General features: G+C 40.8%; 1 protein-coding gene across 2 annotated transcripts in view; it reads right to left on the bottom strand.

Annotated features, from left to right (window-relative positions):
- Positions 1-6,651: 6,651 nt before the first annotated feature.
- ror2 (receptor tyrosine kinase-like orphan receptor 2) overlaps positions 6,652-24,834 on the bottom strand; it is a 245,471-nt gene continuing 227,288 nt past the window's right edge. Inside the window, exons 5-9 of one of the 2 annotated variants that reach the window (XM_039759476.1) lie at positions 21,029-21,156; positions 17,992-18,306; positions 16,071-16,316; positions 14,208-14,407; positions 6,652-9,046 (exon numbers count right to left, since the gene is read on the bottom strand). In XM_039759476.1, the coding sequence (XP_039615410.1) occupies positions 7,604-9,046; positions 14,208-14,407; positions 16,071-16,316; positions 17,992-18,306; positions 21,029-21,156 (2,332 nt within the window). In that variant the 3' untranslated portion in view covers positions 6,652-7,603. Of the gene's footprint in view, positions 9,047-14,207; positions 14,408-16,070; positions 16,329-17,991; positions 18,307-21,028; positions 21,157-24,834 lie in introns of both variants that reach the window. The other variant, XM_039759475.1, reaches the window with a different exon arrangement.

The following is a 24,834-nucleotide window of genomic DNA, read 5'->3' on the forward strand; positions in this document are numbered from 1 at the left end:
GTGACTCGTTCATGGTGTACTTATTCTTGTTAATCGATATTTATGCAGTCGTCTGCATTAGAAGTATTTGCTTGAGGCGCTCCACTTCAGCAGACAGCGACGCCAACTGGTCCCTCAGATGGTCGTTTGCACCCCAGTCATCCCTCTTCTTCGTTAGCTGACAGTCCGTTTTAGCGGAGCGAAAGTGAACGACCCCAAGAGAAGACCTCTGGTCATCTTTCCGCTCCTCTTCTCTCCCTGCGATGTGTCTCCGATTGTAAAGCGCGTCCATTAACTCGACCTTCTGTGAAGCACCTTGCCGTTCCGATTCTTCCAAACAGTGCAGGGATCGTGGCCGACCGGCCGATCCCCGGGAGTCGGTCTCTTCTACATCTTGTCTACGAGAAAGTGCATCAACACCCAGTCCCGTTATGTCACCGGTGCTGCGAGGGGCTGCCACTTTCAATCGGAGTTTATGGGGCAGTTTGTTCAGTCGAATTCCAGAGGACACCACCTCACAGCGAGTTGGTTTGTGTGGCGATCTACAATAAGCAAAGTCTTTCACTCCACTCAGATTCTCTGGCTCGTTGCAGTTCTCCGATTCCTTTGTTCGACTTGGATGATCGCCATCAGAACAAAAATTCAGATCAAGGTTTACATTTACTGCATCAGCAGACAAACGTTCATTAGTAAACGGGTCGTTCCGAATCGGCACGTAATCAGTCTCCGAAGGAGAGGGGCAATGTGGAGACGCCCCGATAATGTCTAAAGGCAGCTGGCCCTGTGATGTACCACAGAAGTGTGCATCACTATAGCCCACACCGAAGGAGCCGTGTCCGGGAGCAAAAGCGTCTGAGGCAAGGACTTCGTGGTGCCTACCATCTGTCGCAGGTAACTCTTGAGAGGATGATGGCCGATCGGGGAAGGCGCACATTCCCGATCGATGGACTTCCTGGGCATTGTCATGCTCGTTGTTGCCCAGTCGGTATCGGACAGCGAAGAGAGCAGCTTTTAGCTTCTCGTTTTCCCGCAGAAGTTCGACCGCCCGAGTCTCCAATAGCATTTCCTCCATCCTTCTCCGCTGCCTGGACCTGCGCGCTGCCTCGTTGTTTCTGCGTCTCTTTACCCAGTAGTTGCTGTCCTTCTGCTCCTCCGGGGTGAATTCTCTTTTCCTGCGGACTACAGAGTTTCCAGGCAGACACTCTGTTCGTTTGGCAGACTGAACGGGCAAACCGAGGAAAGAGCGAACGAAAAAGTTATACGGTCCGCCACAGGCCAGAGGGGGTTCAGGGGGACAGTCGGGCTGAGTGGAGCAGGCAATCGCACCAGACATCTGACGAGTGTCATCCAGTGCAGTTGACGACGCCGCCGGTCTCGTGCCTCCGTACAGGGTGCACACATCCATCACTTGCGTACATTCAGCGCTCTATGCGCGAAATTATAGGGCCACTAGCACATGAGGGGCGCCGTTGCAGCTCTGGTCACGCCCCCGGTGGCTGGTTGGCCCAAAATCTCCTTTGTCATTGGTTAGCAGACCCGCAGGCTCATCATTTCGTACAGACAGCTCATGAGGCGCTGTGGCGGCCTCTAGTGGCGGGTTTGGTACACTTGAAACATGAGGATTTCGACCTCAAGTTTTATTAACTGAAAGGGTGAAAAGAAAAGTTATGTCTCCATCCGTACACTCTTAAAATAAAGGTGCCACAGCGGTTCTTCAGAGTCAAAGGGGAGCGATTTTTGGTTCCCAAAAGTATCATGCACATGAAAGTTCCACAAAGTACCTTTATTTATTTAGATCTGTAACAGGCTCCATAAAGAACCTTGATTAGAAAACAGAAATCCCAATGGCTTCAAGATTTTTAAAGGACTCTTGTTATTCCCATGTTTTCTTGTTAGTCAGTATCCTTCTAAACATTAAAGATTTCTGCTTTGTCCACATATTAGGAACCTTCTCAAAGCCAGAAGAAGCAATGTCATGTGCAAAAAAACCCTTCACAGATTGAAATAGTTCTTTGTCCAGCAAAGGTTCTACAAGCAGCCACACAACCCAGTAAAGTGCCATTTTAGAACCTTTATTCTTAAGAGAGAGTCATTCCAGCTCTGAGGTGTTCATCTCTCACAGTTAGCCTTTAACTCAGTAATCTGCTGGAGAAGCCTGGTAAAGAAGCAGAGGAAGAGGATCACCTCAGCTCAAAGCCATGAGTGCTGCCTTGTGCCACTGTTAACATCAGAGATGGAGTCAGACATACAGTATGCATATGGAACAAAGCGGACTGCTAAGGAGCTCTTGACAGAGATTATGCCTCGGTGCCTTAACTTAGCTAGATGTGGAGTTGGGAAAGACACTTCGTAACTACAGATTCACTAAGCACCACTTGCAGGGAGAGACTCTGTGAAAATGACTGACTTGGATTCCCAAAGATGACCCAGCAATATGAGGCAGAGGAAAGCAAAGTGCAAAACGATCCAGCCCTGACATGATAGAGATACATTCACATTTGAGACCATTTCCACTCCATGGTCATCAGGAAAATGTAAAAGCTACCCAAACCTTTCGTAATGGTGCCAGGGCAACAGTGAGACTCTGCCAGTACTTTAGAAAATGGTAGGTTGCAAAAGCAGGACACCTTTGCCTTTTCCTATCTATCTATCTATCTATTATATAGTGCCTTTTCCTATCTATCTATCTATCTATCTATTATATAGTGCCTTTTCCTATCTACCTATCTATTATATAGTGCCTTTCATATCTATCTATCTATCTATTATATAGTGCCTTTTCCTATCTATCTATCTATTATATAGTGCCTTTTCCTATCTATCTATCTATTATATAGTGCCTTTTCCTATCTATCTATTATATAGTGCCTTTTCCTATCTATCTATCTATCATATAGTGCCTTTTCCTATCTATCTATCTATCTATTATATAGTGCCTTTCCTATCTATCTATCTATTATATAGTGCCTTTTCCTATCTATCTATCTATCTATCTATTATATAGTGCCTTTTCCTATCTATCTATTATATAGTGCCTTTTCATATCTATCTATCTAATACCCTAAGGTTTTTTGATTGATTACACTTCATCCAATAATCTTAGGGTGACACAGCCATGCACCTCTCAAAAATCCCTGGTTCAAATCCTGGCCTAGTTATTATTGTCTACCTGAAGTGTGCATGTTCTCTCTGTGCTGTTCTCTTCTCTAGGACCTCAGTGATTTTCAACACTAATTTAGACCTGAATACATGCAAGTCTGCTCTGTAATTTTTTGGTGTTCCTTCTAGGATGGGTTCCTGCCTTGATGTATTGCTGCCAGATAGGTTTCAACCCCCCTAAACGTAAACTGAAGTAGGTGGCTACAACAATAGATGGATCCAGCTGTCTGCAAGGTAAACATCAACTCCACTTGTAACTGTAGAACAAGGTGGCCAGGCCTGGCACTGAACCTTTTCATTGTCAGCATCATCTGTGCTTCTAATTTGAACTTCTTGATGACTCCTTGTTACTTACTCACTTTTTTCTGTGTAATCACAGTGGATGTGGAATGTGAAAACGGGCAGCTCTTTGTTAATCCACAAAAGTACAATTCTTTACCCAGATGGTTTTAGTTTTATGCTTTTTTGTTATACAAAATTAGTTACTGGTGAGCATGGCAATGGAGGACCTGCTCCTCATCTGATCACACTGTTAACTATTTCTACATTAAATATTTTATTCAAGCAAGCCAGTCATGGAGGCAGAATTAATTTCTGTACATATGGTTCTTAAAAAAAATCCACATTTACTATTAAGCTTTAAAAAGAAACAGAAATGATCAGCTGCCTACCTTCTCCAATAAGAAGTCTCGATTACAACTGGTGGCTGGCATAAGAATAAAGCTTCCTGCTTGACAAAGGTGATCGTGAAAGAAAGGGATGACTTGGGAATTCATTAGTAGGAGTCCATCCTGATGCCTCCTGAAACTACAGTCTGCTGCGAGCTCTAATGCAAATAAAGTCACATTTGAGCATTTCTTTTTATTTAATTAGAGGAAAATCTCCTGAAAAGTGTTAATCGTGTTGTTTTTTGCCATGCGATTTGCTCCAATGGTAAGCACTCAGCAGGCCAAGCGCTTACTAACGTGTAGTTGATGTTTCTTTGCCTTGTAATGACAGTCTGCTTGTCCAGGCATTCATCTCTTTTTGACTTTTCAGAATTCCCTTAAACTTTAGGGATGTCTGCATGAAAAAAAAGCATCAGTATAATATTTTTGGTTTTGACATTTCCTCTATAAACTTAATTTATTTGGATGTTTAAAGTTATGAATGTTTTTGTTGGTTATTCTATAAGCAAATGTGTTATTTTACTCCTGAAGAGCCTTACATTTTACACTGCACATTTTTTCCTCTTTCATATGAGAAATGAAAGCAGCCTGTGAACATTCATTTTTAATAGACAGGAGATATGTTCATAGCATTTGTTACAAAATGCTCCTTCCACACTTAAGTTTAATATCTCCAGTCATTTTTGTTTTCCCAGCATTACAGACAAGAAAGAGCTTAATATGAATTATGCAATCCACACGCACTGTCACAGAAGAACAAAACATTTAGACAACACTAGAAACATGACAGCTCATCTCAGTCGTGGCAAAGGTATAGACGTGTGCTACACCCGAGTTGCCTCGAAAAGGTTGCATGTTGTAATCTTTTTATTCAGCCAATAAAAGGTGTGGGCGGCACGGTGGCGCAGTGGTAGCGCTGCTGCCTCGCAGTTAGGAGACCCGGGTTCGCTTCCCGGGTCCTCCCTGCGTGGAGTTTGCATGTTCTCCCCGTGTCTGCGTGGGTTTCCTCCCACAATCCAAAGACATGCAGGTTAGGTGGATTGGCAATTCTAAATTGGCCCTAGTGTGTGCTTGGTGTGTGCTTGGTGTTTGTGTGTGTCCTGCGGTGGGTTGGCACCCTGCCTGGGATTGATTTCTGCCTTGTGCCCTGTGTTGGCTGGGATTGGCTCCAGCAGACCCCCGTGACCCTTTTCGGATTCAGCGGGTTAGACAATGGATGGATGGATAAAAGGTGTCTGTTTGCTTGACTTCTCACTACATCCATAATGGCTAACACGGTACAACACCCTAGTACTTCTCAGTCTGAAATAGGAAACTATCAAAATACCTGAGTTTTATTTCTATAAGGGTAAATCAAAAAGTAAAAGCAATCTGAACGTTAACATGCAACAGACAGGAGATGACACACTAAAATTCGTCCACAATGGCTTATGGGTAGTTTGAACACGTATAGCACAGCACGCCACCATTACCCTCGTTGAAGCCAAGGTGAAATGAACACAGATGATCTGCTGTGGGATTGCACCCTATTGTTCAACAACGTGGCACAGTGAGATGACTTTGGGCAAAGGGAGTGAAAGCCTAAATCCATCGCATACTGTACATGTTGTATTGTGTCACCTTCTGTCCATTGTGGTTACCATGTCATTTTCAAATTGTCTTTACTTTTTGATTTAAAACAATATTACATATACATAATCACGTTAAAGGTTTCTCTTATTAGGAATAAAAGTTGAATGTATTTTTGCCTGTAGGACTGTAAGTTCAACTTGTATTTCAAAGAAAAGAAAGAATAGTAAATTGCAATAAATCCCAGAACTGAACTTCCCTATTCAATATACTGCAAACTCCATCCATCCGTTATCCAACCCGCTACTGTAAATCCTAACTACAGGGTCATGGGGGTCTGCTGGGGCCAATCCCAGCCAACACAGGGCACAAGGCAGGAAACAAACCCTGGGCACCGCAGTATACTGCAAAATGTAAAAGAAAAAATAGAAATAGTGACACTATTACCATGTCTTGCCCAATACGTCAGTAAGTGTGTACCGTGGTGTTCTCGGCCTTTCCAATCCCTGGCCTGAAATGCTCTTTGGAACTTTTTCAATTTCACAACCACACATGAGCCTGTGGCTGCGTTCAGTGCCCCCTTTTCTTTTATTCATTCCCTGCTACAGTGTGGTGTGGACTTGGAATAAGGCAAGAAAAGTGTACTCACTCATGTTAAGACCAAGCTAAAACCACAACAATCCTCAAAACAGACATTTTAGGGATATAGAAGGAGTCTGGAAGAAAAAAAAAAACTGAAGTGGACACTGTGAGAGTTTAAAAATGACAACACACACACACGCAATAATATCTGGCTGTAGACACTGCAAGGTGTGGAGATCCACGCTGGACTCGAAATCGAGATACGATACGCCGTTACACTATACAGTAGTTTGTATTGGAGTTGTGGGAGGGTGAACTGCCTCAAAGTGACAGAAATGAGCAGTTATGGAGGTCACAGGTTTCTTGTCCAGCAAGGTGCTCCACACCTTTCAGGGGCTACAGCCAGGCCTTTCTCCACACACGTGACCACCTCCCTGGAGGTGTGAAGTGACACCTCTAACGGCTCTGCTTCCAGTGTTTTTCTCTAGTGTTCTTAGAAGCCCTGCTCCTTCTGCTACTCTCTGTATCTGTTTAAGAACAACCTTTTTGGACTGTTCAGAGCCACGCACAGAGTGCTTGTGTCCATGATGGACTGCTGGAGTAGGCACGAACAGATCTTTCTTCTCACAGTAATTACTTTGAAGGCGAGATTTAAAGGGAATCTGCATGCACTGGAATCACTGCACATGACGTGGAATGTTAATAACGCTTTTCTTTATTGGATACTCCACGAGTGGATGTAAACAACATATGTGGCTAAGCGGTGTGCTCCTTACAAATACACCTTTTTTTTTGTGAGGCTTATAAAAATCATAATTGAAATCAAAGAAATTGTTCGCCAACAGTAACAGAAAAGTAATAATCACTTAACCATGAACAAACTTCACCCACGTGGATTAAGTAAAACATTTAAATTATAATAAAAAAGCAACTTCAAAATGAAAGCTATTTTGAAACCATAAAACACATAAATTACAAGTCTGTACAGGGTTTTCCAATAAAAAGGAAGCAAAATTAAAAACATGTACAAATTGCCTCTTTTGAAAGAAAAAAAAAAAAAAAAACAACAAACACTGTAATACAAAGACTTGTTGCCACTAACTGGTACCCTTGTCTCAGATATCTCCAGCACCCATGGTCTTGTTAGATTCCTGCTGTTTGACGCTGAATATTCTTTCTTTAATGCAAAACATTTCTCTTCATTGAACACTGGCCCCATTTTCCATGACACACTTATAAGAGTTCAGAATAAATTCTGACAAACTTGTACCGTTGAGTTCTCTTCAGCTTTCCTCAGTTATATAAAAATGTCTGTTTGTATGTTCATATATGGACTGTTAAGGCACGTGTGTTGTAAGAAGCTCAGTTCACCTGGAGCTCCAATACTTCCCCTCAAGATACGGCCAACTTTGACATACCCCCAATATACTGCCTCACGTTGCACAGCAACAGTAAAGAGAGTCTGGCTGAACATCTCTGCAATCCTCAGTAACAATCTGATAACTCAAATGCTCCCCGGGCACCTTTTTGGGTTTCAGCTGGGCTTGAAGAGGAGTTCCTGCCCAGTTCTTTTGGAATTTTCAAATAAAATCATTCCCTTCAGATAAAGTACTTGAGAGCCTTGCCGAAGAGAACCATGCCACTGGTTATGCTTCTGAATGTGTCTCGGCTTCCTCCAGGTGTGGAATGTCGCTATCTCCCAATAACTCTGTCTCTGGGACAGAAACATCTTCATCCTGCATGGAAGTATGGGTAGTTTCGGAGTTCACACATTGCTTTTCTTCTGAGGCTTTTAGATCTTCTGTAAGTAAAGCTGCCCGTTCGGTCATGGAAGCATTTGAAGGAGCGGTTGTGACATAACCTGTGCTGGTGGAGCCACTTCCACTGTGATGAGATCCAGCTTTCGGGATCATCTGAGGGTGCACTTGCTGTGGAGGGATCTGCATGGGAATCTGCATGGGGTAGAAATTCTGTAGGTAGGCACCATAGGCTGGCATTGGCTGGTAGCCATTAACTGGAATATAGAGCTGTGGTGGTGGAACCATTGGTCGAATCTGGCCCTTCATGGGAATGAACTGGGGTGGTGAAAATGCTTGGGCTTTCTGCTTTGGCCCAACGTATCGTGTTGTGCTGACATTGCTGACAGGACTTGTGCTGAGAGAGCTGGTCTGAGTGGTGTTGCTGGCCCCAGAGGTTTGAGCAGAGCTGTTATAGTTAGAGAGGCTTTCCCATGTCCTTAGTCGAGTATGAATATCTTTAAATCTGGGTCTTCTAGTTGGGAACTCATTCCAGCACTCCAACATCAAGGTATATATCCAGGCAGGGCAGTCATCAGGGCATGGCAGCACCTGTCGGTTCCTGACCATCTCAATAACATCTTGATTGGAGTAACCACAATAGGGCTGCAAGCCATAGCTAAAGATCTCCCACAAGACAACTCCAAAAGACCAAATATCTGAATCCACAGAGAATTTGCCATACAATATTGCCTCAGGAGACATCCAGCGAATTGGAAAAGGGTTATTCCCCATTAATTTGTAGTAATCTGCTGAGTAAACATCCCGAAACATGCCTAGATCTAAGATCTTCACGTTCAGTTTATCATAGACTAAAATGTTTCTGGTTGCCAGATCTTTATGAACAACATGGTGACTGGACAAGTATTCCATACCTGCAGCAATCTGGGTGATGATGTGAAGAAAGTCTGATGGCTCTAGTGTAGACCTGACGGTTTTGTCATCATCGGAGCTACCAACATCAGAGTGAGGAGACCTCATGACCAAGAATTCATGCAGGTCACCGTGAGATGAGTAACTAAAGACCATACTCATGGGCTGGTCCTTGGTGACCAGTCCCAGCAGGCAGACGATATAAGGATGTTGAAGACGAGACCTCATGAGAGCTTCATGCTTGAATTCTTCCCGTAGTGTCATGTCAGCTTTGTCTTTGATGGTCTTGATGGCAACAACATGAGCTTGCTCCCCAGGGGCAGTGCCATACATATGTCCTTTGTATACTTTTCCAAAGCGGTCTTCTCCAAGGTCCTCCAAAAAATGTAAAGTACTAGGGTTGATCTCTTTCAGTTTTGCCTTGCAAACAAACAGAAACAGAATTTAGGTTTAGAATGGCAGATAAGTACAAGAGCATCCATCTGGAGTTACTTCATTCTAAAATGAAACATGCAAATAGCAGTGACACAAATATCAATCCAGAACGCAGTCAACATGTGTGATTAGAGCGCTGTGAGAATGTAAGCCAGCTTCCTGAAAGTCTGGTACCTTATAAAATATGTGAATATTTGACAATCAGATAATCAGTTCAATGTAATCAACATGTCAGAGTGACCTAAACCAGCACATACTGTAAACCTGAAATGTGGCACTTTGCAAATATGCAACAGAGGAAATATACAGGATATACACCTTCCTGGGGTAAAAATACCTTAATCATACTCTTATCAAATTTCAAGTTGCATCGAGTCTCTGAAGGCTCAACTTTCCATTAAAATGAGAACTGTGGTCTGTTTTGGTCTTCAGCATACAGGTGTGAGATAGTCTTCCATGGAGCTCTTGAAGGAAGGCTGCTGATGCTGTTTAACTTATATGGATGACCAACAAAAAATTGCTGTGGTTGGGTAGTTAATAAGATACTGTTGCTATGTTGTTGTTTTTTTAAACCAATAATTGCAATTCATTTTTATCTACAAATATAACTGTTTTACTTGAAATGCAATCCCAAAATGAGTCCAACATACAAACCAACTGCAAATACTGTATTTCTCTGACAGATATTGCAAGCTGACAGTCAGGCAAATGCACTAATATATTCTGTTCATTGAGCAAGGATGAAATAACGTGAGCCTGCTTGAAGATAAGCTCACACCATCACACATATATACAGTATACAGTGTATCCGGAAAGTATTCACAGCACATCACTTTTTCCACATTTTGTTATGTCACAGCCTTATTCCAAAATGGATTAAATTCATTTTTTTCCTCAGAATTCTACACACAACACCCCATAATGACAACGTGAAAAAAATTAACTTGAGGTTTTTGCAAATTTATTAAAAATAAAAAAACTGACAAATCACATGTACATAAGTATTCACAGCCTTTGCTCAATACTTTGTCGATGCACCTTTGGCAGCAATTACAGCCTCAAGTCTTTTTGAATATGATGCCACAAGCTTGGCACACCTATCCTTGGCCAGTTTCGCCCATTCCTCTTTGCAGCACCTCTCAAGTTCCATCAGGTTGGATGGGAAGCGTCGGTGCACAGCCATTTTAAGATCTCTCCAGAGATGTTCAATCGGATTCAAGTCTGGGCTCTGGCTGGGCCACTCAAGGACATTCACAGAGTTGTCCTGAAGCCACTCCTTTGACATCTTGGCTGTGTGCTTAGGGTCGTTGTCCTGCTGAAAGATGAACCGTCGCCCCAGTCTGAGGTCAAGAGTGCTCTGGAGCAGGTTTTCATCCAGGATGTCTCTGTACATTGCTGCAGTCATCTTTCCCTTTATCCTGACTAGTCTCCCAGTTCCATCCCCACAGCATGATGCTGCCACCACCAGGCTTCACTGTAGGGATGGTATTGGCCTGGTGATGAGCGGTGCCTGGTTTCCTCCAAACGTGACGCCTGGCATTCACACCAAAGAGTTCAATCTTTGTCTCATCAGACCAGAGAATTTTGTTTCTCATGGTCTGAGAGTCCTTCAGGTGCCTTTTGGCAAACTCCAGGCGGGCTGCCATGTGCCTTTTACTAAGGAGTGGCTTCCATCTGGCCACTCTACCATACAGGCCTGATTGGTGGATTGCTGCAGAGAAGGTTGTCCTTCTGGAAGGTTCCCCTCTCTCCACAGAGGACCTCTGGAGCTCTGACAGAGTGACCATCGGGTTCTTGGTCACCTCCCTGACTAAAGGCCCTTCTCCCCTGATCCCTCAGTTTAGATGGCCGACCAGCTCTAGGAAGAGTCCTGGTGGTTTCGAACTTCTTCCACTTATGGATGATGGAGGCCACTGTGCTCATTGGGACCTTCAAAGCAGCAGAAATTTTTCTGTAACCTTCCCCAGATTTGTGCCTCAAGACAATCCTGTCTCGGAGGTCTACAGACAATTCCTTTGACTTCATGCTTGGTTTGTGCTCTGACATGAACTGTCAACTGTGGGACCTTATATAGACAGGTGTGTGCCTTTCCAAATCATGTCCAATTAACTGAATTTACCACAGGTGGACTCCAATGAAGCTGCAGAAACATCTCAAGGATGATCAGGGGAAACAGGATGCACCTGAGCTCAATTTTGAGCTTCATGGCAAGGCTGTGAATACTTATGTACATGTGCTTTCTCAGTTTTTTTATTTTTAATATATTCAAGTAAACTTTTATTCACATTGTCATTATGTCATTGTCATTTTATTCAGATTTTTGACTCATCAAAGCAGCCCCCTTTTGCTGATATACAGGAACAGCCAAACCGAGGTAACCCTTTTGATTCAGAATGCCTGTCACTTTGTACAAGTCATCAACTCTGCCTCCAGCAAAATAACCCCAGACCATCACATTTCCTCCTCCATTTTTGACAATTGGTGTCGCACACTGAGGAACCATCACATCACCAACTCAACAGGTACAAACACCCTGTGTGATGAAGTGAAGATTTCAAATTTTGATTTATAAGCTCCTAAGATTTTCTCCCAGTCTGCAGTAGTCCACAGCCGGCATTTCAAGGCCCTGTTTTGTATTTTAAGGTATGGCTTTCTTACTGCCACTCACCCTGTCAGACCTGCAGCACAAAGGCTCCTCTTCACAGTAGAAACTGAGACTTGCTTTTTACCACCTGCACTGTTAATCTGTGCTTGAAGCTGCTGTGCTCTGAGGTGTCTGTGATCCTCAAAAACTTGTCTCCTGATTGGCTTGTGACGGCTTTGGGTCTGCCAGATCTCGTCCTATCAGAATGTCTTACAGTTTCCTGTTGCCTTTGGATTGTGTAGGACACCAGTATACTCACTGACACTGTGATTTTGTTTTTTTGCAATTTCTCAACATGAAAGGCCTACACTTCTAAAGGCAATAATGCTCTGTCTAATTTCATTTGTTAACTGCAATTTTCTTGCCACTATGACTGGACTTTACAACTTTCTACAGTGTAATATTGTCCAAAGTAGTGCAAGACCTCAGAGGGTGTAGTAACACAGTGTGTTCCAACTCTGCTTTAAGACAGATAAAGGGGGTTTCAGTAATCAACAGGAGTTGGGATACCGGTGCAAAGTGCTTGCTTCAGCTTGCAAGGTTTAATTTACATCTGTAGGTTGTAACCGATTAGCTGTTCCCTGAAGGCCATTTGCAATATTCTGATATTACCTTTTTCAGTTTTTGCTAACTTAAACTTTAAATGCAAACCTCTGACAGTTTACTGCTTACCGTTTCACCATTTTACATCATTCATTGCATTTCAACTGATTAAATTTGAAGAAAAAGTGGCAAACTGAGGTGTTCAAAAACCTTTTGACTATAGTATACATACACATACATAAAGTAAATGAAACACAATGTAATTTTGTATATGACTTAGGGGAACATCTACTTCCCAAAAGTATAATAACTTACTAGATACATTGTAATAATAGGGAAACTAAAACAGCAGAGTACTGAATTTTATTGTTTGGCACCTTGTATAGAGTTAAGGGTCTCCACAGTAGTGCTATTTGTGGTATACCATCCATTGAAATGCATTTTATTAGTATATGCATAACAGGTGGCTAATTTGTTCAGCAGATTCAGCTCTTTTTCTTTTGGGACACTATGGCAAAGTCCTTTAGGTGGTTGTTCTCACAATTTCCACTCCCAACATTTCAGTAGCTGTCTTCCACTGAACCTCTTGACGGTATGGCATCCAATTTAAAATATTTGTGAAAATACTGCATATACAGAAAAGTAAGACTCCTTTATTAGAATAGTTAGAGAGTATATTCAGTCTCTCTTGGCTAAGATTTCCTCCTGAAAGGAAGTTCATTTTGCAAAAAAAAAGTTGCAAAAGGAGATACAAATACATCAAATTAGAATTTGTTTATGTGTGGATATTTGCAGAAATGTTAAAAAATTGAGACTGACTTTTATCATTTGGACATTAAAAACCAGCATCCCATGGATAATTTACGGGTTTGAGACCACTGATCTGGACTAAGCTGTGCTTTGCACTGTGGACACAGTGAAGTCTATTGCTGCATTTAGCTGTTACCGCAATCCAGTGAATATGGACAGACATTGCCAAAGTCTTTCACATTTGTGGGTTCAGTTCACCAATGATAGTCAAGCCATCTAAATGAACCCACCTACTGATGAGACTTAACAGAACTGACTTTCCAGTGAAATAAGCTGTTTGAAGGTATGCTTCATTATCCGGCCATATGTACTACTTAAGTGAGTTAGCTCCTGAATAACGGCGTAGCAAGGTTCACAGGGGCCCGGGTGCAATCATCATTGAATGGGCCCCCAAACCTGCGCGCGCTGCTCGCGCTCGGAGGGGCCCTCGCTGCTGAAATGCTTGAAGACAAGATAGATTGAGAAGGAAACCATTAAAAACGATGTTCGGAGAAAAATATAGTTTTGTTTTGTAAAGCGTAAAAACAGACGTGTGTTGGCGACTTGGCGTTATTGCCTAATAGTGTATATACACTGTACTCGTCTGTGGTCTCAGCCGGTACTATAGAACAATAAAAATAAAGGATTACCTATGTTTACATAGCAAAATCACGACGGATGAAACTTTCAATACGGAATATAATGAGCATTTCAGCATTCTATGCTATAGCCTTTCGGAGAATGAAGCGAACATGTCGCTTTGTTTTTAGCCGCCGCCGTCTGTACACAATGTGCCGCCCCGCCCGGCCGAGTCGGACAGCGCTAATGAAAATAATGTAATTGTGGGAAAATGTAAAAATGCTGACTGACGGTAGATAAAATCGCTAAATACGGACATGTTAAAGTCCTTACTACAAAGTTACTTAAATTAATAAGCAATACGATCAGTCTAACTAATTTGACTGTGACTGATGGTCTTATGCCCTGATCTCCTGATGAGAGCGCCGCAAAAAAAAAAAAGGCCTGATGGGCCCTCCCGAGGCCCGGGGGGTCTGGGTGCATTGCACCCCTTGCCCCATTGTAGCTACGCCACTGCTCCTGAATACTTCTCCAGTGCTAGGTACAGCAGCTTAACACAAAAAACATTTTCAAAGACAGAAAATACACTACCTGGTGCTTATGTTGGTTGATGAGAGGTAATTCCATATCTTGGCTGGGGGAGGCCACAAGTTGACGTCTTGGAGGTGTGCAAGCTTTCCGCTTATTGCGACACATACAAAAAAGGAACAGCAGGCAAGCAGTCACTAGAGGAATTGCAATGCTTGGGGTTAGGATGTAAAGAATCTCCATTTTACTGTTTTCACGAGGATCTGAAAGATAATAAAAAGCATGAATTGCCATGGCTTTAAAGGCATAATAATTCAAACTGTATAAATCCAAATGTGTGCTATTATGTGGGCCTTTCTATTACATGGGTGTGGGGGCTGGAGCTTAGCCAGGTATCAACAGGTTGCCATTTTATTATAGGACACACTTGAAAGATGAATAAAAACTAAACTAACATATATTTTTCAAAAGAAAGAGGAAACAGAAATTCCTGAATGAAAGCACAGATAAACTACAGTACATAATAACTGGGTCAAGAATTGAACTTTAGTCCCTGAAGCTATAAGGCAGCAGCAGTAACCATGGTGTGAGTTAGGAGAAAACATTTCAAGGTATTCTTTTACGTGTAAATGCTTTAATAGAATGACTCCACAATACAATGAAGCCTATAACTTTGAAAATGTTATTGACAGTTTCACATTACTACAGAATACAACCCAGTACGTCTTTTAAGTAGGTGAGGCACGCGGACTGGTGACTACGCGTATAACTTTAAAAGTGCCTGTTGCACTCTCTCTATTCACACTTTTCACTCCGCTTGTCAACGGCTGTAGCGCCATAGAAACAAGCCTGTGTCCCCACCTACTGGAAGTTAAATGTACTGCAACGTGAACAAGTGCAGAATATCCAGTTGTTCTTTAATATTGAACAATGTGAATTAAAGTTAAGGATATACAAAAAAGATACATATCGAAAGATCTAAAAAGGAAGAAACTAAGGAGAGAATCTAAAACTCAGCCATAATCCTTCCCTTTAAATAAAGTCTAAACTTCAAAAGGCCAAGCTTAAGCTTTTTTTTTTTTAAAGAGATTTCAATTAACTAACAAGTTAGGTGCAAATACTGCACACTGTAATATTTATCTCTTGTAAGGTATTCTGAAAGGCTATAATATAAATTCATTTCCATGCTAAAGTATTCAGACTTTTGACCATTCCATTGGTACAAAATACAAAATTCCACATTAAAGTTTTTTTCTCTGTGATATCATGTATTTCATAACACTAAAATACTTTTGAGTTTCAATGTGACTTTTTTTATAACAGAAAGAAATCATAAGAAAAAAGGAAACATGCTGTTTAGCTTAGGTGTTCAAGCTCTGTGTCAAGGGTTCCAATAATTTTGCCAGGCACCACAGGGACTATACTGTACATATAAATTACATGTAGATATTTGCAATAGTGCACCCGGTACTTAAGTCTCTGTATAGAATTTCAAAATGGAGTTATACATACAGTGCCTACGAAAAGTATTCACCCCCTAGGAAGTTTTCACAACATTGAATCACAGTGGATTTATTTGGTGTTTTATCACATTGACTAACAGAAAAGGACTTTTTAAGCTCAGTGTGAAAACAGATCTCTGCAAAGTGGTCTAAATTAATGACAAATCTAAAATACAAAATAATAGAACTCATAAGTATTCACCCCTTTAAATATGACACCCCCAAATCATCACTGGAGTAGCTAACCGGTTTTATAATTCACATAATTAATTCAATGTAGATCTCCTGTCACGGGGTTTCAATTGATTGTAAATCTACTGTAATTTAATTATGTATAACAATAAAAAGTGAAAACTTCCACGAAGGTGAATATTTTAATAGGCACTGTACAAAAAATGTGCAAAGCCTTCTGCTGGCTACTTACTGCAGGCAGGAATGTCACAAAGCTCCACTCGCACTTTTTCATTTTGTGTGAAGCACCAGGGTGCCTCCATCTGTCCACCAGGGTTGCGACAATAGTTGTGCCCTCCACCGAGCTCTGGGAACTCCAGGTTGGTGAAGTGATGGCTGTGGGGAAACTGTGCACTCCAGCGCTGGCACTTGTAGCCGGATTTAGTGGAGCTAACTGTGCCCCGGTAATCCGCTCCACTGGCATTGTAGCATTTGTGATCTGTGGGAGGATCTTTCACAAAGATATTTAGTTAGAGGAGCTGGGGGTGAAGCACGTGTAGCTCACTTAACAAGTGTTTCCACAGATTTCCAACAAGTTTATACCTTTCTGCTGTGTCACAATTCTATTGCATTCTATCACTTATGCTGATTATTCTATGAAAAAAAAACGGAGTTGGACTTAAAAGCAAAACACTTCTTCTGCACTGGTGTCAGGTTGTTACAAACATACTAAGAACCCGTGTGAAACCAGAACTAGTAAGTTCTGAGTCTAGGAAACAGTGATCTAGCAATTATTGCATGAATATTAGTGGAATGTCTGTTTATTTGGAAGAGTGCACTACTTGAAACAACAATTTGGAAAAGGAAGCGTTCAAAGACACTGAGTCTGATCAAATTAGTAGAACAAATAAAACGCTTTATGTCCAACAAAGCAAAAACAAAAAAAAAAAAAACAAAAGAAAAACAGAACCCTTAACTGTTTTCAGGAACCAAACAATAATGAGGTGCAAAGTGAGCCAGCAGCTATTGTATCTTGATCCCATTTGAACCTGTGTGTCCATCTTATAATATCTTTTTCAATAAAATACCATAACTGGAAAAAGGGAAGGTTTGGGAAATGTTGATCTGCCTAGATCCATGACTGCTCCGACTGTTCTTTGAAAAATACAAATCAACAGTTTTGGAAATGTCTGATGTGGCCAAATGAGAGCACCAACAAGCCATGGAATGAAACACAAGAACCATCTTCTAATTAAGACTTTGGTTGTAATGAAAATGAAGATTCTTCAGGAACTCTGTTTCAGACTGTTAAGTTAGCTGGTCATCTTTTGGCACATGATACAACTCCTTACTGTTTGGTTGCTGGTTCTAAACCTACAAAAGCAAGTCAGTTAAAATTAAGAAAAAAGAACTCTGTTTCAATAGAAGCAGTAATTGGTTACTCATGAACAAAGTGGCTGGAGCAAAACCTGCAGCCACTGTGGCACTCCAAAATCTGAGACGGACACCTCTCTTAACTGAAGGCAGCATGAAAACACAAAACTTAGAAGGACTGTTCTTCTCCATTCACCCTACGGCCCCAATCTTAACCCTCAGATTTCTAAGTCTTTGCAGCCCTCAAACATGTTATCCATGGGTAAAGGTACGGGAGTAGTGACAAAGTCACTGTCTAAGTGGCCGTGAGTATAGAATTCAGACACCTACAAGAAAGGGATGAGCACTCTTGTTTCTCGCTGGCATAAAGCTGTAGTATTTGACAGAGACCATGTAGAAAAATGAGGGGTCTATGAAACTATGCGAGTCATCAGCAACTGTTGCTTCCTTTTATGTCATAGTTGCAAAAAGAAATGAATGGAACTTTAGCTCTTGGATCATGGGTATTTTTTTAAAACAAAATAATAAAAAGCAGCTTCACAGAATGAATCTATTCATAAGCTTTTATAAACAATTTCAACACACTTTGAACGCTGTGGGCCCATGAAATTCACTTCTGTCTGATTATCAGGTTATGGTCATTCAGAACAAGATTTGTGGACAACTGCCATACATCAACAGTGCATGTCAAAAATAAATTAGCAGCTAAGTGACTTTTCAAAAGGACACACCCAAAATCTGTTTGCACGAATGCCAAAAGGCTCGCCAAGACATATTCTTCTAAGCATTGCGGCACTTACATCTTCTCAGCTTCTCAACGGGAATGCCAATCCTCATGCAGTTTTCTGCCTCCAAAGTATCTGGGAGTGCGAGGTCATCACAGTTTGGCAGCTGGAGCTGCATCAGAATGAGTGGGTTAGACCGGGCAATCATGTACTCAGTCCGACACAAGTCATTCTCCAGGACCTCGCATTCATCCCTGCAAAGCTCCCGCTGCTTCGGTATTCGGGAACGCTCATCACACAGGGGGAACACGTAATGGCAGAAAGAGGGGATGGCAAACTGGGAGCACTGGTCGGACAGGTGAGTTGAAGTACCAATCATTGTAAATGCCGCTGCAGAAGAAAATACAAGAGCAATAAAATCAAAGATTACACAAAAGGAAACATACCAAGCCACTAATTTTATAGCCTGATGGTCAACAACTCAAATGTGTGCCTAACACTCGTATTGCACCATAAACATAAAAATGAGTCTCTCTGTCTCTTAAGGTTGGCAGACTTTTATTGCCTGTCTTCCTTATGTATCATACTAACACAGCAGTGTGCACTGGAGCTGTGGAACCATCTAGGAAGAGTGACAATCAGAGTCCACCATCTGTAGGTCTGTGGTTTAATTAAACTGGATCTACTTGCTGACCACTTTGCATTTGAGCTGCACTCTGAAAAAGAGCTTAGACATGTGATGCCATGTTCACACCAGTATCAAGGCATCAAGATCTGTATGAAAAAAAGGTGATAACATAGATCAGACAAAAATGATTTGTCATATCTAGGAGGCTTTAAAATTACTGATATAATCAAAGACATTTAGTCAAAAGTGCTTTTATTACTGTAAGATGTACCCGTACTGGAGTATCCTTTTTAAAGTAAAATTTGGCCACCTTCCTGTAGCCATATTATCAACCAGTTTTCCATCCATCCATTATCCAACCCGCTATATCCTAACTACAGTGTCATAGGGGTCTGCTGGAGGCAGCCCACCACAGGGCGTATCAACCAGTTTTAATTATTCTTTTTACTAATACTTTTAGTCAAGTACTGATGAGCTCATCAGCATGTTACTATGAAATTTGACTTAGAAAAAAATAGTAATTTATAGTCATGTGAAAAGTCAAATTGACAATTAAAGACTCAAAGAACAAATTGGTCCTCATCTTTATTTATATAGGAAAAAAAAAACGCCCAGTCAGACTGTAATACAAGACAAAACAACATTCTGAAGTCAGTTTGATCCAAAACAGGGCTGTGGGAGGTCCAGGGCCTATGCTGGGAGTATTGGGTGCAAGGCCAGAACAAGCCCAGGACAGGACAGAGCAGAGCACTAGTCCACTTTAGAACCCACTAATAAAAACAAACTTAACAGTCTAATCTTTGGAGGCTTGGATGGAAATCCACACGGACAAGAACATAATTCATTAATTCTGACCATGCAATGACCGGGCAGGAGATTTGAACTTAAAAACGTGAAACACTGAGACAGATAATCATCCATCCATCCATCATCCGAACACAGGGTCACGGGGGTCTGCCAAAGCCAATCCCAGCCAACACAGGAACCAATCCTGGGCAGGGTGCCAACCCACCACAGGACACACACAAACACACCCACACACCAAGCACACACTAGGGCCAATTTAGAATCGCCAATCCACCTAACCTACATGTCTTTGGATTGTAGGAGGAAACCGGAGCGCCCGGAGGAAACCCATGCAGAAACAGATGGAGAACATGCAAACTCCACGCAGGGAGGACCCGGGAAGCAAACCCGGGTCTCCTAACTGCGAGGCAGCAGCGCTACCACTGCGCCACCGTAGGTAATCAACTGGACGTATAAATGTATTGAGCAATAAAAAAGAAAAGTAAAAGAAATAAATATGCAAATATTTAATTCTTTCTTCACTTATTTTAGTGACACAGCATGTATGTAACATAAAATACACCTTGAAATCTGTCATTTGCACCCTTTATTTGAGAGAGTGGAGTTTTGCAAATACTGTGCTTTGATTGCTGAATTGTTGGCACTGTGTTGGTAGAGCGTGCACAAATCCATTGAGTGCCACTTTTACCAGTGGACACCATCCCTCACGTGCAGACTTCTGAGAGGATAACGAATTCAGGGCTCCTTGAATTAAAGTAGCTGCTTCCTGCAGTCATTTTTCTTACACTTGTGTTCATGACAGATGCTTATAGTTACAGCTTTGAGTAACTATGGGTTTGCTTGCCTTGGGAATCCGGTGGCTCACAGGGTGTGGGCAAAGTTGCAATTGTGAGCATCCCTCCGACTGACGATTCACCAATCAAAGCACAGTACTCAATAGAGCCCCACCCCTCTCAACTTGATGGGTAAAAATGACAGCTTTTCTTTTCAAACTTTATTTAATATTGTATGTTCACTGAAATAAGTGACTACATTAACAAGTACATAAAGAAATAACCAACAAACAGCATATTTAATGACACATTTAATTACATATCCTCACATGTCATTGCATTTTTATATATTTATTGTCACAGTTTAAAATACAATTATTTATTTTCATATGTATTTGTTTAATTCTGTCCAAAAGATTCAGCCATATAAATGTAGCCAGAAAGACTTGAAATACATGAAGCAAGGCTCTACTGGCCTGAAATTCCTAAAATTGCCACGAGGTGTCTCTCTTCCCCAGTTAATGGAGTGTATGAGGCAATACTAAAATTATACTCTTGGGGGAACTCGTGTTATTTGACAAACTGCACTATAGAATATACTTTTAATTGCACATTTCATAGTCTTTTATCCAACATCTTAAAGTTTAAATTCGGTAGTTGTAATTATCATAAAGGTAAAGGTAAGGAGAACAGTTAAACTATACCTGAAAGATGCCACTCTAAGCAATCCAACCAAGGCCTGGAACAAACTTATAAGTGCAGTAACAATGCATAAACAAATGCATACATGCGTATTTGCATTACATAGTGGAAGCAGGCAATCAGCCTATTTTCTTATTGTCTACATCAAAGTAAGCAAACCAAATGTCTTGTTATTGCTAAGTACTAAGGGAGCACTTTTTACCAGTAATTCGGTTTTCAATTTCCCCTTGCATCTGGAGAGAGTCCACGTATATGGTCCTGTTTCCAATGAATCGAGCACATGCAATCCCCCGGTAGGGCTGGCAAAATCCTTCTTCACGAGACTCATCCCTTTGAAAACACAAAAGGGCATTCTTTAAGCACAAGTGGCAGATGTCAGAAATCTTTTAAGTGTTCCCTGTTGAATCATATTGGCTGTCAAAAAAATGTACATGTTTAGGACAGGCCTCTTCAAAGGAAAATAAATTCAGTTTGTGTAGCTGGTGTATGTTACATGTAGCATTCAAGCAAAACACCTATATACAGTAGTTTGGTTCTAAAGTGCAATCATCTTGTATATTTTACCTCTGAAAGCCTCCAAAGCAAACTGTTCTGAAATAAAGCCACACTTTTAGGTGCATTTAGCCTAATCTTGCCGACTACACCATTCCCCCTATGTGAGCAGCTGTGGGCCAATTTTTCACATTTACACTTTTTACATATCAAATCAAATTTTATTTGTCACCTACAATTATACGCAGCATAATATGTAGTGAAGTTCTTAGTTGGTATACTCCAAGATGGACTATGGAAAGAAATCCTGCTCCATCTCTCTGACATGTTCTTCCAGCAGCACAGAGTTCAGGTCATTGTTGGGATGGCTAGTACATAACTGGAGATATGAGTTTATCACTATCTGTGTAAAATCTCTACAGTTTAGCCATTTTTCTTTATCTCTAGCCCAGTAATAATCATTGTTAAAAACGTACAACAGTATGAAGAAAATATTTGGATTTTTGAAAACAGTAAAGCTTAGAAAGCTGAGTGCAGGCCTCAGAAATACCACATAAGCCAGACCTGTCCTTTTGGCTGGTTTTGGCCCACTGAACAGGCCTCACTACAAAACACAATGCCAAAGCTGCAGGGAAGACTGACGCTACCCCTTTAATATAGCTGAGGTAATCCCCTGCCTCACTGGACTCAATATAAAAGGAACAGGGCAGACAAAACTAATACATATACAGTATTCCTAATATAACACAAAATGTAAGAATGATCCATAAACAAAAATATTTTAAACAAATAAAACACAAATAAAAAATCTAATTAATAACAATATACAAAATAATATTTGAAAAACACTATATTGTTTAAATAAATAAAGAAAAATCCTGAGCAAGAGATAAAACTGGCTGAAATCTTATTGAAAAGAAGGCTTAGGACTATTTGGGAATGGACACTGGATTGTGTGTGCAGCAGATTACAAATTGAGACATGTGTCTGAACTTATATTTATTATTAGAAGCCTTCAGAGGTAACCAGAATAATGTAGTGAGGAGTACAAGGCCTAGCCTACTAAGGGAAGACCCGGGCAGATCCAAGACACTCTAAAAGGATTCTTTCTCTCTCTTAGCCTTAAATAATCTCGCTCCATCTTATATATCGGAATGTCTGACACCTTATATTCCAAATCGTAACCTTAGATCCTCAAATGAGTGTCTCCTTATAATTCCAAAAGCTAAACTTAAAAGAAGTGGTGAGGCGGCCTTCTGCTGTTATGCACCCAAAATCTGGAATAGCCTGCCAATAGGAATTCGCCAGGCTAATACAGTAGAGCACTTTAAAACACTGCTGAAAACACATTACTTTAACATGGCCTTTTTATAACTTCACTTTAACTTAATACTGATACTCTGTATGTTCAATTCTTCATAATAACTATTCACAGTGGCTCCAAAATCCGTACTGACCCCTACTCTCTCTTCTGTTTCTTTTTCCGGTTTCTTTGTGGTGGCGACCTGCGCCACCACCACCTACTCAAAGCATCATGATGCACCAACATTGATGGACTGAAAGCCAGAAGTCTACGTGACCATCATCATCAGGTCCTTCCATGAAAACCCTAAATACAAAGAGGACTGTTTGACTTATGTTAGGTAGATTGCCCAGAGGGGACTGGGCGGTCTCGTGGTCTGGAACTCCTACAGATTTTATTTTTTTACTCCAGCTCTTGGAGTTTTTTTTTTTTGTTTTTTCTGTCCACCCAGGCCATCGGACCTTACTTACTCTATGTTAATTAATGTTGACTTATGTTTATTTTTTATTGTGTCTTCTATTTTTCTATTCATTTTGTAAAGCACTTTGAGCTGCATTTTTTTTGTATGAATATGTGCTATATAAATAAATGTTGATTGATTGATTGATTGATTAGTTGGCTTGGAAACTCCCTAGAAATGAGTGTCTGCTCTGGTCACTATGACTTTCACCATGAAAAGCACATGAAACTGAGTGAATAAGCATTTCTCAGCTTCAGAGGTAATAATATTGCATATAGCTAGGGGACCCCGTGGCTGTAGTTGGACGCACTTTAAAAATGTAATTGGCTCAATGTATGTGATACAGTTAAGTGAAAAAAGGGGGACACGGACTTCACTCTGCAAGATCACAAGCAGATTTCTGTGTTAGACAACCAAATTATGAAGGCAAAAAGCTCTGAAAGAAAAGTGGTGGGTTAACAGTCAAAATGAAAAGAACAAACACAAGTAAATTTTATATGCAAAAATTAACAAACACAAATTCTCTGAAAAGAAAACCTCATCATTACAGAACAACAATATATTGTTCATTGGTGATTTTAATGCAAATAAAAAAACATGCAATATACAATACTTGTTTGGCAGAAGGCTCTATAACTACAGCTAAGAGTGGATCCTATAGCTTTCAGGGCCACAAACATTCAATTATGAAAAGACACAACGCAGTCAAAAGAACCTGCTAACTGCAGCGTCCCCAAGTACTTTTCTGCAGCGATGTGCATACACCTTTTTCTATGTGTTGTCAGTTTTTAAGTTTTATAGTTAAAACAATAATTTTAGTGCTGACATCTGCCTCCTGCCTACTTGTACTGGAACAAACGATTGAATATAGAGAAAACAGAACCAAATATAAAAATAACGACAAAGCACTCACGCTCTTAAAGAGGACAAGCAGATAAAACTGTCCAAAAATGCATCCCCGAAAAATTGGCTGCTCTCAGATTCATCATGTAAGCATTCTAACGTAGCTTTGTATATTTCACTAGAGTTCAGTCTCGCTCAGCAGTCTTATGAACATGGACACATTATTTCCTCATGATATTGTATGAAACGGCTTTGTTACATCTTATTAATATCACATTTAGTGTTGATTCAATAAGACTGTTACACTTATCTTTTAAAGATACTTCAATGCTTCTCAGTGAAGAGCTTTGTACAAAATATTTGTAAGAAAGAAAGAAAGAAAACATCTACCTGTCTGCTACTGTATTTATCTCTTAAGCTAGCAAGAACAATTGCAAGATGGAGTCCCTTTAGACTGGATGCCAGTTTTTAAAGAGTCCACTGCCTCTCTTTCTCTCTCTCACACACACACACAATAGCATTTTTAGAGTCTGCTGCAAAAACAGCATGTATGATCTTTGAACTTTCACTAACATTTTAAAAGTCTATATGAAAACACTGAAATACCTGTTGAACATACTATTAAGGATCTTAGCGAGCTTACTGTAAAGAACTATAAAAATAACTAGGAATTTTTAAATATTTGGTTAAATCATGCAACATAGCTCTGAACTTAAAATGGCTTTCATGCGTAACAACGTTCAAATAAGTGAGTCCGCTCCAATGTGTCTTGAATGCACGAGTGTCATTGCCCACATTGTCGTGCAAACCAGAAAAGTTTACTCTAAACACTTTATTTTTGCTACCATACAAACAGGACCAACCATCGCTACTATTAGTAGTCATGTCCTCGAAGGTGAGTGTGCTTGCA

The sequence above is a fragment of the Polypterus senegalus genome, chromosome 7 (assembly GCF_016835505.1).
Source record: "Polypterus senegalus isolate Bchr_013 chromosome 7, ASM1683550v1, whole genome shotgun sequence".
In the NCBI taxonomy this organism is placed as follows: domain Eukaryota; kingdom Metazoa; phylum Chordata; class Cladistia; order Polypteriformes; family Polypteridae; genus Polypterus; species Polypterus senegalus.